The sequence below is a fragment of the Cyclopterus lumpus genome, chromosome 7 (genome assembly GCF_009769545.1).
Source record: "Cyclopterus lumpus isolate fCycLum1 chromosome 7, fCycLum1.pri, whole genome shotgun sequence".
Classification (NCBI taxonomy): Eukaryota; Metazoa; Chordata; class Actinopteri; order Perciformes; family Cyclopteridae; genus Cyclopterus; species Cyclopterus lumpus.
Genome location: NC_046972.1, coordinates 10,696,402 through 10,709,220, shown reverse-complemented (window position 1 = coordinate 10,709,220; position 12,819 = coordinate 10,696,402). Strand labels below are relative to the sequence as shown.

At 41.8% G+C, this 12,819-nt stretch overlaps 2 protein-coding genes across 3 annotated transcripts; one reads left to right on the top strand and one right to left on the bottom strand.

The window, feature by feature from the left end:
* Nucleotides 1-931: 931 nt before the first annotated feature.
* Nucleotides 932-7,114, top strand: dffa (DNA fragmentation factor, alpha polypeptide). Of its 2 annotated transcripts, XM_034538125.1 has the most exons (6): nt 932-1,149; nt 2,286-2,444; nt 2,540-2,694; nt 4,384-4,588; nt 5,264-5,388; nt 5,762-7,114. In XM_034538125.1, exons 1-6 carry the CDS (start codon nt 1,056-1,058, stop codon nt 5,936-5,938), a joined length of 915 nt encoding a protein of 304 aa, XP_034394016.1. In that variant the 5' UTR covers nt 932-1,055; the 3' UTR covers nt 5,939-7,114. The 2 variants fall into 2 exon arrangements, with proteins under 2 accessions (XP_034394016.1, XP_034394017.1); XM_034538126.1 differs by lacking the exons at nt 4,384-4,588; nt 5,264-5,388; nt 5,762-7,114 and adding an exon at nt 3,638-4,370.
* A 2,033-nt stretch (nt 7,115-9,147) lies between these two features.
* On the bottom strand, nt 9,148-12,416 carry masp2 (mannan-binding lectin serine peptidase 2). Its single transcript, XM_034537725.1, has 6 exons — nt 12,322-12,416; nt 12,025-12,247; nt 11,764-11,941; nt 11,092-11,223; nt 9,804-10,000; nt 9,148-9,626 (listed from the first exon to the last, which is right to left on the bottom strand). The coding sequence occupies exons 1-6, from the start codon at nt 12,327-12,329 to the stop codon at nt 9,468-9,470; spliced, it is 897 nt and encodes a 298-aa protein (XP_034393616.1). The 5' UTR covers nt 12,330-12,416; the 3' UTR covers nt 9,148-9,467.
* Between the last annotated feature and the right edge of the window lie 403 nt (nt 12,417-12,819).

The following is a 12,819-nucleotide window of genomic DNA, read 5'->3' as shown; positions in this document are numbered from 1 at the left end:
CAATCAAGGCAAGTATGACTGATATATCCCTGTAAAAGCTGTACTATTAATGGAACATTAATCTTCCTAATTGCCACCAAGTGACACATTAAAAGAAGTGAAATTAGCTAATGTGGCCATTATGTCTTGTGGAAAGACAATGCTGTCTTTATATTTCCCAAGAGAAGTTGACAGACACATTTCAAGACTCCATTTAATACAAAGGCTGTGTCAAATATGACTAGCTATTATATAGTGCACCACAGTTACTGTTCAGAATGACCTCAAATGAAATCAAGAAAAACAAAATCATATTTAGTGAGTTTTTGTAATAAGGATTGTAAATATACAGACTATGTGCAGCTTTGAGCAAAATATACAATAACAGATACTACAGGTCTGCAGCTGCTGTTTCTCGTCACATAGCTGAGGTATGCAAACACACTTAAACGTTTTAGGTGTGTACACTGTTGAGTTGTTTTGATGGCTGTGGTATGGGTTGAACAAATCCAACCAAACTAAATTATAGTCTGTAGTGGCTCAGTCTCTTGTCCATCCAGTCTTAAGTCAGGTGCGTCCAGTAACTGTCAAGATATGTCCCAAATAATAGCAATACATCCAATTCATAAAACAAGGCACTGAGGTCACATTAATGTGGGTTCCTGGACATTTATACAAACTAAGTGGGTATTGTGAGAAATAGGAAATGAAATAGAACAAGAGGAGATGAGGTAAGACACAGTGGCCTAATCTGAACGGTACACGTCCCAGTCTCTGTGACCACCAGTACCAGGTACGACTTGTTAGTTGCGGGAAATATTCAGAAATTGAGAGAATAGACTGGAGTAATACATACAATTTAAAAAGCTGACGTGCCGGACTGTAAAAGTGAAGTACCTCCAGGAGATGGCAGTAATGCAAGATGCCCTGAAAGCTCAAAGAAGAAGAAGAAGAAGCGACCGCGGCGGTTCCGTGTTCGAGTCTGCTGGTCGGTGAGAACTACAGTTTCGGGGCTTGACAGTGTAAAGTTAAGAGAAACAAGGGGAAAGAATACGTTCATCCACATAAAGCCGAGAATGGCCGACAGAAAACCGTGTAAGGTGTGCAATTTCACACGACAGAAATCCTACGGGTTGGCAGTTCCCTCCTTAGATGATCTGAAGATGAAAGGTGAGTTGTATTAGAACGACTTCAACTCGTAAACGTGTTTATTCCACTTGAATAAATGCCGTTTTATTCGAGATATAACCTGTAAGATATATCTGACGCTGTGTCCGTGCGTCTCGTGGTAGTCTTGGGCAGCTTGCGTGTTTATTAAAAGGCATTAAGGCAGCTTGTGACATGTACGCACACACGTTATGATGAACAGGGACCTTTACCACCCTTGTCCGCCGCTATCATTTCCCTGCACAGTTTAAACGTGCTTATCCGTCATGGTCACGAGCCGAGCATCGCTTCTATCGTGTTCCAACTTGCAGGAGCTTCACGGGAGCAGTCGGAACAGATCTACCTCCTCCTGTCTCGCTCATACCGAGCATGCTCGTCAGCAGGCGTTGCCCGGATTAACGCACACTGTATGAGCTCAGTCATAAACCATCTACAACGCGGACGTATTTAGTGTTGGTCTGGATTAAGTCCCGTAACTGCAGATGACACAATACCTCTAAATATTCCATTTTCAAATTCACTATTTTGACCCTGTCCTTTTTGTTTGTGTGTGTGTGTGTGTGTGTGTGTGTGTGTGTGTGTGTGTGTGTGTGTGTGTGTGTGTGTGTGTGTGTGTGTGTGTGTGTGTGTGTGTGTGTGTGTGTGTGTGTGTGTGTGTGTGTGTGTGTGTGTGTGTGTGTGTGTGTGTGTGTGTGTGTGTGTGTGTGTGTGTGTGTGTGTGTGTGTAAGTAATTTCTATCACCAAGATGCTTCACATATGGATTAAAATGTCACAGTAAAGGTTCAGTGGGGATCCACCGGACACATTCTGGGTTTGTCATTGACACAGAATACAGATACTTTAACAAGGCGAGCCTCAGTTAAGGTTGGCAGAGGGACTTAGCAGCACAACCACTCAACAGCATTGAAAGAAGAGGTGATGACCCGGATGGATATCTATCACCTCTTTCATCACAGAACTCATTGCAGGAATGATTGCATGGTTATAAGCTTGTATACATCTTGGGCACTGATAGCCGGATTGTTGCTATGAAGTACGGCTACATATATGGCGAAAGAGTATCAAAGTCCTGTGTTGCACTCAAAGGATATTCACAAAATATCTGTACAAATCTGTCATTTCTCTGTTCTTCCTACAGGAAGTGAGTTTCTCGGGTTCAGTTCGGGTGAGGCCGTCACAGTGGTCCTGGAGAATGATGGGACGATAGTAGAGGATCAAGCCTACTTTTTGTGTTTACCTCTAAACACAAAGTTCATGTTGTTGCATGAAAAAGAGACATGGTCACCAGTTCGCAGGGGTAAGAAGGTGTACTGAGATTTGTCTACAGTCCGTTTCTCATTTTACAATGGAAGTCACTTCCATGTTCAGGTAGTAATTTGCTTTTCACTGTAGTCGATGGTGGCACGGCCTGGATGGTCAGAGATTCTCTGGTGCTGGAGGTTGATACTGTGGACAACTCCAGTGCTGCAGCACCCTGGCTGAACCTGGCTCAGCAGCTGAAGCAGGACCTGACCAGCATCATCCTCATGTCTGATGCAGACTTACAGGTACTAGTACCTTTCCTTCGGTTCAACAACTGTGTTTGCGGTCATATTTATCCCAGCATGCACTGGGAAGAAAACAGGATAATAGTAGTTGAACAAACACTTTCCTCAGTGGTCACCATCAGCTTTTTAATCTGTGTCCTTTTTAAAAGGATAAGGCTCGTACTATTCTGTATCCTTATCGTCAGCAAACGTAATGGACAAACACTACAGATTGCTCTTGCTAAGATCTATTATCTGTGTGACTAAAGGCTAATATAGCTCATTCCTTTTTGCCATCATCAAACAAACCCAGGGACTGTGACCAGGAGGAAGTCCGTGCAAGAGATTTATTTGAAATAAAATGTATTAAACAAAAAAAGCTCAACAGAAAATAAGTGTGTGTAGATTAGCATTGAAAGCCGTGCATGGATGTGTTGTCATATGTGCTGTGGAGGTGTTGAAGGTACAAAACCAGAAAGACAATTATGCTGTGTGAAAGGAGTGCGAGCACAGAGGCCAGTAATAACAATAGTGCTTTGGTTAGCACCTGGAATTACCAAGTGCAAACCTAAGTAGCATTCCCAAAGGTCTCTATAAAACAAAGGCTAACTAGCCAACCAAATCATCCCCAGACGGATATATCAACAAAACACAGCACGGGCTGTAGCCCTTACCAAAGCTGCCAAGTTGCAGGCATTTAAGACGACAACCTCCTCACAGCCCATAATCTAGTTCCTCCCCTACCAACCCAAATTATACCATGAACATAAGCATCTTCACATATGCCATGCAAGTTAAAGACCAGACAAAGCACAGATTTATTTGACTCTCTTAGCCATGCTACAGTATGTTTCCGGTCACAAGAAAAAACACAAATACATGAACTAAACACGTGTAACCCTGTTTAGTTCTGTAACTAATGACACTTATTGGCTAAGTAGTCTCAACTGCGGTCTTTGGACAGATGCTGGTTGTTCATGCAATCATTCCACCGGAACAAAAAAGGCAAACACAAAAATGGCAACCCTCTGGAAACCAAGGAAAGGCTCCAAAGAGATGTCCTCACCAATGTTTACCGACACTAAGTGAAAACAACAACCGGGTTGGTTTCCTATGGAGATCAACCACTTCAGCCTCCAAAGGTGATGCATGGCTCCTACAAACTCTAATACAACTATATTCCCCAGCTACATGCACCACTATTGACCATAACATTTTAAACAAATGGGTTGCATACACTGCCTGTAAATACTCACCACCAGGGTCTGAAATAAAGTCGTTTCCTCAGCTTCCAGTGAACATTTTCTACTGGCCACGAGGAAATGATCGATCCTTTTGAAAAATTATATCACTTTCAGGAATATATTCGGTCACAGACGGTGGAGGGAAGTCACAAAGTACAAAGAGAAGGACAAACACATTAGAGGTTTTGTTCCTTTTTTTGATAGGATTGGTTGACGATAAGAAAAACATTTGGTGACGCCAGCCTTATCCTTTAATGCTAAAATAGGCACAGTTTACCTTTTGGCAGGAGGCAAGTTCACAGTGTAATACTTGTCACTCTTCTTAATTTCTAATAGAAAATATGAAAAAAAATCTTGCCCTCCTCGTTTGCTCCCAGTATTTGTTGTTGCTGTTAGACACCACATAGGCATAGCGTAGTGTTCTCAAAGAGAGGATATTATTGCTTCGTGTCACCTGCTGTTCCAGACATTGGTGGATGCCCCGTGCCCTGAGCTGGCCTCCGCTCTGGGCTTCCAGGAGAAGAGGGCCAAGGACCTGCAGGAGACGCTGCAGAGGGTTTTGGACAGACGAGAGGAGGAGAGGCAGTCCAAGGAGTTGCTCCAGCTCTACCTCAAAGCTGCGGAGAAAGAGGACAGACAGCAGGAAGACCCAAGCCAGCCTGGACAGGAAGGTGTGGTGGTTTTCATTTTTACAATTTTTAGAAACGGTTCTAAATAATATCGGACACTTCTTTCTTGGTTTACCCTCCTTTTTTTTCGCCAATTGTTTTAAATCTTTATTGTGTTGTTTGGAGGGTGTTTGCCAATGTTTGACATTCAAAGTCTTTGAGTCTATCCTATGAGTTCAACATCCAGCAAAAAATAATCAATATTAACCTTTGATTGTGGAATGTAATAACTTCCTGCTTGTTCTGCAGACAAGGCTCGGGGACAAAGCTGGCCGACCCATAATCAACTTAAAAGACTTTATTCTTTATATACGTATATGTATTATTTTTGAGAGCTAAGGACGCTATTTGTATTCAATAGCAATATCTTTATACATCCATGTTCACATCCTTTTACTTTTTGTATTTGCATTGTTCATGTAGTCACGACAAGATAATGACTCAAATTATAAATAACACTCCATTGTAGTTATTGTTCTTACCATGTTCTTTTTCAGTCTATTCCCTTGCGTGCTTGATAATATTTCTTCTCATAAGAGAAGAGTGGTGATTGTGCCTTTTGGCCACTAGGTGGAAACATTGTTACTGCTGAATAATCCCACCTCTTGTTGCGATGTGTTGTAACTATACCCGTGTACAACAAATGATCCTGAACGCGAACCCATTTTAATGTGTCAGGGGCTGGAGAAGAAGATGTTGATGCAGTGGAGGTGGACTATGCATCTGGATTCATGTCCCGGACACTGATGGTCCTGAAAGGCAAAACAAGCCCAGAGACCAGACTCTCCACTGAGGATCTGCAGGTAATCCACTCACGCCTCAGAACTTCTGCAGTTCACGCTGTAACATACCCCATCGAGTCTAATAAGCAGCTGAGAAAATCATAACACAATTGTGGAAAACTGCAAGTCCTGACACAGCACATGCATAGTTTTGTAGTGACTCTGTTGTGTGATCCAAAGGGCATTTACTTTGGATGAAGTGTTAGATGTTGCTCACCTGCCTTTGCAAGCACAAGGAGAGCAATTTATTTCAGGGCTGTCTGATTGCATCGCATTGGTTTTGTCCGTCGGTCTAAAACCCAACAATCTAAAATGATACGTCAGTATAAAGTCTTGCACGTTCACATTTGCACTGTTTTGAAATAAAAATGACGCCTCTTCCATGTCTCTTCAGCTGGTTGTGACCAGAGGGCTGGAAGCTATGGAGCATGTGCTGGGCTGGGACCGAATAAGGACTTCTGCGCTGCTGCAGGCCTGCGAAGCCGAGCTGACCGGACGTCTCCAGCAGGTTCAGGCTGTGCAGTCCATCAGGAGCAACACACAGCTGGACAGCAGCCGGCAGTCCAGTTAGCAGAGTGCAGAGGAGGGCCTAGAACCGCCAGCCCGAGGCTTCACCTGAGAAAAGACTGATAAGAATTCACACCACCTGCCTCAGGGTCAAAAGAATGGGATTCTCCTTGTGTTAATAATAGTATCCATAATGCTGGAATGCATGAATGTTTATGATGTTGGCGTTTGCATAATTTTGTAGAACCTGCGAACCGCTTGAATGCTTTTTGCCTCAAGAGGAAGCAGAGTCATTTGCACAAGTCATGTTTATCAAAGACATGCTGGCGTTAACCACTGGCATCAACTTCCCATTGGTATCGGGTTTTGGTGAGTGCCATGCTGTGGTAAATAATCGCAGATAAACACATTCATGTGAAAAGCAACACATTTTGGGAAATAGGCCCATTCGCTTCCTTTTGGAGAGTTGGCTCAGACGATCGACACCATCACTCTCTGAATGGAGGATAGCTTAGTTTAGCGTAGCGACTGGAAACTGGGAAACCACTAGCTCGTACCAGGCCCCTGGTCAACTTGATAACAAGACTCCAGCATATTATCCCTGTAAAAACCCAACTGGTGGGTTTGCACTTCATTTGTGTGATTTTTTTTTTTTTTAAATGATGAGAGTAAGGGGCGTTAGCTCTCGTTTCCCCCTATTCCCAGTCTGTATGCTAAGCTATGCTTATGGCAGCGTCGTCTTTAGTTCATATGCATGAGAGTGGTATCAAAGCATTCGTCCAAATATGTGGAATCATTGCTTTAAGGTTTTATATAGACTGTTACTGTTAAATGAACTTCCCAGTGGTATTGTTTACATTCTGCCCCCCCCCCTTTTCACTGCTAATTCAGACAGAAATTGTGCACTATATTTTATTTTTGAGTAAATCAAATTCTTAGGTAAGAAATATGCTTTGAACTAGCTGGAGGGACACAATATGTTTTGTGTCTGAAAGAATGTATGTGCTTTCACATAAATTAATTTGATATGGGATATTTTGGGAAGTTTAGAGTAGCATTGTGTTATTTCAATCAGCTGGCAGGTCCTTTGGATTTTACCTTTTTTCTTTGTCAGTTTTAAGGGCCACTATTGGACCCACATTTCTAACTTGTGATGAAAATAAACAGGTCCCCCTTCAGGGAACATACACATTTTCTTTTGTAAATAAACTACACTAGCCTAAATGTGGCATCATCCTTATCCATGTTGTACCACCGTCTTCATGTATGTGCAGCTTTCTGTGAAATGTCATCATTTCCTGACGTGTGACCATTTAGAGAATCTACATGCAATACACTACAAAGAGAGAAATGTATTACTCAGATGTGTGTAGATGCTGACATCAGCCAAGTGTAGTTGTATAAAAGCTTAATTTGAATGGGGTACGCAGACTAATTTATCATTCTAACAAAGAGTGTGACAGGATAAGATGTATCTTAGGTTCACACAGGGAAGCTTCACTGAGCACATTATGAAAAGAATAACAGCTTAATCTTTGAGTTGCAATGACCCAATATTTCTGGATGAGAGCTCATTTAAGGGCATCTATTATATACTATTATAGAGGTTATGTATCATTGTCGTGGCTGTGTGATGTAAGATGGTGTGTACAATGTGTGCAGGTCTGTGTGACTCAAAAGGTCATGTCGAAGATAACCTTTGTCATGCCTGTCATCTCATCATCGGTCTGTTGAACAGTGATTGCGAATGATGGATGATTTTGCAGAGGGATCCGATGTTTGTGTTGCCGTGAGATTGAGATGACGCCACTGGCTTGTACTCTAGTATTTAATATTCATCGAGATCTCCTATTTACTCAGTTTGGCTTTGTCTAGTTGCGGTTTCACCAAAAGTGAGCAGCCTCTCTGCCGTTGCATAACCCTGTCAGAATTGCCACGTGTCAGTTCTCCGGTGCATTCACACTCTATTTAATTCAAACATGCACGCCAAGTGTTGCAAAGGAATTTGTATACGAGCGTACATTGTTTGGTTTAAGGTGCCTTTTCTAAAAATGTTGAATGGTGGTAGGAAGGATTTTCTAAATTCAAACAGCCCTCAAGCTTGTGACAGTTCTCTTGTCCTTTTGTTATTATGACGGATTTTTCGTTCTTCATTTAAAGCCAAATTAAGTTTTGGGCTCGAAGATGGGAGTTGTTTTAGAATAACATTTAGGATCCATAAAATACTGATTAATGAATGCTTCCCATAGTCAGAAATATTAATTGTTCTTCCCTTTACATCTCTCCTCACAAATAATAAATATTCATGCACAAGATGCAGGGTTTTGCAGTCTAAGCCTACTGGCTGCATGCTGCTGCTAGATATTCTCCAACAGTTGGTTAATGGGTTTCATGGTGTGCGTAAATCCTTTGGAATTGGCTCCAACTAGCTGAACAGTTAGAAGTGAGTGGGGTATTGGGCATTTGTCACACTGTTTTGGTGGATTAGATTATGAGTTAACAGTGCTCAGGCAACAACTGCAGGTTTGCTCTGTAAGCACCGAGTTGCCCTGAGGACTGTCTGGGCATTTCACGCTGGGAACACACCCATCAGTCAGATGACTTTCAGAAAACACATGTCCACCTAAGGCCTTGTGGTTTTGTGGGGTTGCCTTGCTAAGTTGTGTTGGCTTTCAAAGTACAACGAATGTAGCAGTATAACAGTTCAGTCAAAGTAAATATAACGAGGTTTAAAAAAATAAAAAAAAGATCACAGAAATGTCGCTTTGGACTAATTCCATGAAAAACAAAAGATCCCTGGATATAAATCAACACACGCGTGTTTCGTTCTCACATCCACACATTCAGGCGTGCTCTTTGGCCCCACTTGTGGGCCACAGACGGAGGAAATATTAGCGAGTAAAGGCAAAGGTGTCAATTGAGAGGCAATTTCATGCTGTAGAAGCCTGTAATGACTGTTTTGATAGAGGAGCAGAGCTGGGATTGCGGAGAACAAGCTGCATAATGTATGAAGGTTAAACGACAAACATTCACCACTTCTTAGGCCAGACTGACTGACTTCCAGAATACTGCAGAGAATGAATCTGTTATTTCTGGCAAATGACTATTGCATTAAAGAAGCAGAACACTTTGCATTAAGCTACCCTGCTTTGAGGAATGCCCACTCTTGGTTTAATTAAAATACTCGTCTGAAATATATGGCTTCGGGTTCTATGTTATGGTCACAAAACTAGACCTTTTTATATTTGTCATGTGTAAAATAATAAGTCAAAGTGTTGAGTTATGCTTTAATTCACATACAACAAAACAATGAACGAATGCAAAAGTGATTATAAGACGATCGTGCTGGTGAGATTAAGGCAGCATCTCACCAGACAAAGAAATACAACAATCAGATAAAAACTAAATTAGAAATGAAATGCAATCAATGAGTATTTTTGTAGTGTCATCCCAAGGTATAATTACAATAATGATTCTGCAAGCCTCTTGCCCAAATACAATATCCAAGCTTCCTTGTGGTTGTGTTAAATCGCCATGTAAAAGCCACTGTGTAAAATGTTCAGATAGCGTATAAGCACACAAGCCATCAGGATTCAGCCTTGATTGATACTGGTGTACTTGATCTTCCATCCCTTGTTTGTCCCACTAGAGTCAGATCTAAACGCAACATGCACTTGGTAACTTCCTGTGTCAATGCGACCTGGTGGCACTGATCCACAGAAGGGCCCATACTCTTGTCCAGTTGTTGAAATCTTGTCAAAGGGAAAGATCAAATAAGACAATTCATTAAATGCCTTACTGATTTATGTCAAGCCAAAATTATGCAGGAAACGGCATGGCCGTATAGTATATCAGCCGAGGAGGACAAGTCTGTAACAAACTGCCTCTTCAGGCATGAGGAGGAATACATTGCTTGTCACATGACTTACCTTCAACATGTCATATGGACAAGGGACATCTGAGTGTCCCTCTATGTCAAAGGGTTCCAGGAAGTGCAGAATTATTCTGAAGCCCTCCTGCAGACGGATGGTGTGCTCACACTGACTCATGGGTGGGTAGGGGCTCGGGTAGCCCGGACTGGTCAGGACCCCCGATGGCGAGGTCAACAGCTGGCTGTGGCATGGCACTGTGGGCAAGACGCACTCACTGATTGGAATCCCACGTGAACATTTTGAGGCATGTTTTAGAAATCTTGTCCGGTCCTCAGGACTGCTCTCAAATGTTAATTTAAATGATTATGTTTAATGATGTACCTGCAACAATGAGGTACTGGCTATGAAAAAGTTTTTGATTGAGAAGAATACATTTCCTGTCAATTGAGACATTTCCTGGCATCGTAAATTATGGGATTCATTTGGTGTGTCAGTGTGCAGACCGCTGTTACGGACAAAAACAAATGACTATTGCAAAGAGCCTGAGTTCCTGTAATTCATATAATTAGTACAATCTTTTGGCAGGTAATCATTTTTGCCTATTCATTGCATGATTTGTTTTATCACGCCATTTTCCTCTGGCAAAGAATAATAATTTAAGGCACACCAAATGGTAATTGTGATTAATTACCTGGTGTCAGTACACTATTTATGCTGCACAGGTATCCATTTTTTATGCCACTTTGAAGTTGATTTTCCCTAAGGAATCGACAGTAATTAACCTTGCCTCACACCAGATGGCAGAGATCAACTACTTGATGCATCAGTGAGCCTTTCCAGTCTGAAACTATTTTGCAGAGGCCAGCTATGATAGAAGGAAATCCAATCCGACACAATATCAACTGTGTGCCCTTTGTGAAATATCCAAACATTGTTCCGAAGATTTGTTCTGCAGTACAAATGCAAATAGCCTTGCTTTCCAATAAGTGTAAATATATGTTTACAACACAGCTATTTTAGCTTATTTTCATTCACACTTAGCATTGTTAGCAGCATTTTCAACACCTCAACACCTCATTGTCAAATGGCTGTTGAATTCAAGTCGAAGCCAAATACATCAAACAAAAGGCAATGCGCACTAAACTCTTTGCTTCATTGCCGTTAATATCTGGAGCTGAGCTGCAGCTTATGAAACACCACAAACCGTATTGACAGAGATCAATATATAGTCAAAAGCTGTGTGCCAAGCGCTTCACACTGAACCTCACTATACAACTCTTGATTCACTTTGATTGTGCTCCGATGGACCGGCCTCTTGAGCTTTGGTCTGCATGGCTCTTCTTACCTGTGCAGGATCTGTTGTTGTCATGGAGAAGGTATCCTTGTCTGCACGTGCAGTAATATCTGCCGATGTAATTGTGGCAAGAATGATCACACACTCTTTCCCCATCTATCTTGGACAGACACTCGTTGATGTCTGTTAGGGACAGAGAGGTTAGAGAATTAAACTCTATACAGTAGATTTGTATTTTCCAACATACTTGAAACTCTAACTATAATTTGCACCTTTCAAGAGTGTGTGCCACCACAGCGTTTACAAGTCAAGCAGACAGCGAGTGAGTCTGGTTAAACGTAAACAACCGCGAAACGTTGAAAGAAAAGTTTGAGGTATTATTTTCATGAAAACAGGCATCAATCCCAAAAGTAACTGAATGATGAAAATGACATGAAAATCATCTGGGAAGCGAGTACCAGGTGTTCAAATGTAAGGATGCAACGGCAATGAAAAATAGGAAGAACTATTTGTCAAACTTCTATTTAAACTGCCAATCTATGTTTAAATTAATTATGTCATTGCTTTTGGACAAAACAATTTGTTTCTAAATATGAATTTTATACCTGTGATTATATAATCCTGCTCTTATTTTGCTATGAACTCCCTTACACACTGCTTCATGCAATTACAGCCACGAAAAACGGTGTCTGCCTTTTGGCAACAAATGTCACCATTCTTCACCTTCTGCGGTGTAAAATGCTTGGAAGCCTGTGAATCGTCCCTCGTTAGAGTAGTCGCTCCTAAAGACCACTGACATGAGGTTCCCGGCTGATAGGATGATGGTGTTCCTCGGGGTGCTGTCATGGTGCTTCTCTTCCTCGCCACAGAACCGCAAGGTTTCATTCCCCTCTACCAAAACCTAGCAAGGTCAGAGGCCTTGTAGTTAGTAAGCTACGGACTCCAGTGCAGATCATGGGAGTTGGAGTTTCTCCAGCATGTTACCTGGATGTAGTCATATTCACACTGGTTTGAGGGTTCCATGCTGAAGTGGCTGAAGTAGAGTTTGACCCTGTGGCCATCTGGGACAGTGATGTTCCACACTTTGAGCTGGTTGTCAGGGTATGGCTGGGGGAAGTTGGGGGAGGTGAAGCTGCCATATAGCCCTGTCATTTCCACACTCAGTGAGACACGGAGGAGGGAAAATAGGGCAAGTACACAGCACCCACTGGGCAAAATTAGATGTGATGGCAGCAGTTTCACGGATTATTTTGCATAAATTAAATGCTAACTGACACTCACCTGGTCATGTTGGCTTCTCAGTCCCCAGGTATTTTGCGCGTTTTTGGAACAGTTCACCTCCAGTGATCCGGAGGTAAATGAACCCTGCTGCCGACATTTAGGTAAACAAAGTGAGACAAGCACATGATCAGTTTGTCCTCGTTCCCCACCTCCCTTGGCCGCTGAAATCTATCAAACTGATGAGTGCCAGAATAATTTATATCAATTTTATTCTGTTTCACTATTAATATCACCTCATATCAGTTTTTACACGTGGGAAATTATAATTTACATGAATGTAACAACTATACTATTCCCTTGAGATTAATTGTATTCACCAAACACAGGAAGGAGACCAACATGAATCAAAAATCAAACTAAATCTGAAAAAACACATACAAACACACACAATTTAAGACCCCTTTCTATAGTTTTTCTCACCTTTGATTGGTTTAATGTATTGATTTTGTATTTTAAAAAATTGACCTGTATCAGACTTTAGTGGGCTCTGAAACTTTA

What these genes read in the sequence shown, in the direction of transcription:
- dffa (XM_034538125.1), top strand. Translation starts at nt 1,056, where the DNA reads ATGGCCGACAGAAAACCGTGTAAGGTGTGCAATTTCACACGACAGAAA. An exon ending in AGATGATCTGAAGATGAAAG is followed by an intron (nt 1,150 to 2,285) that starts GTGAGTTGTATT and finishes TTCTTCCTACAG; the next exon opens with GAAGTGAGTTTCTCGGGTTC. An exon ending in TCTCCACTGAGGATCTGCAG is followed by an intron (nt 5,389 to 5,761) that starts GTAATCCACTCA and finishes ATGTCTCTTCAG; the next exon opens with CTGGTTGTGACCAGAGGGCT.
- masp2 (XM_034537725.1), bottom strand. An exon ending in GTGAATATGACTACATCCAG is followed by an intron (nt 11,942 to 12,024) that starts GTAACATGCTGG and finishes TGACCTTGCTAG; the next exon opens with GTTTTGGTAGAGGGGAATGA. An exon ending in AGCATTTTACACCGCAGAAG is followed by an intron (nt 11,224 to 11,763) that starts GTGAAGAATGGT and finishes TGTCCCTAACAG; the next exon opens with ACATCAACGAGTGTCTGTCC.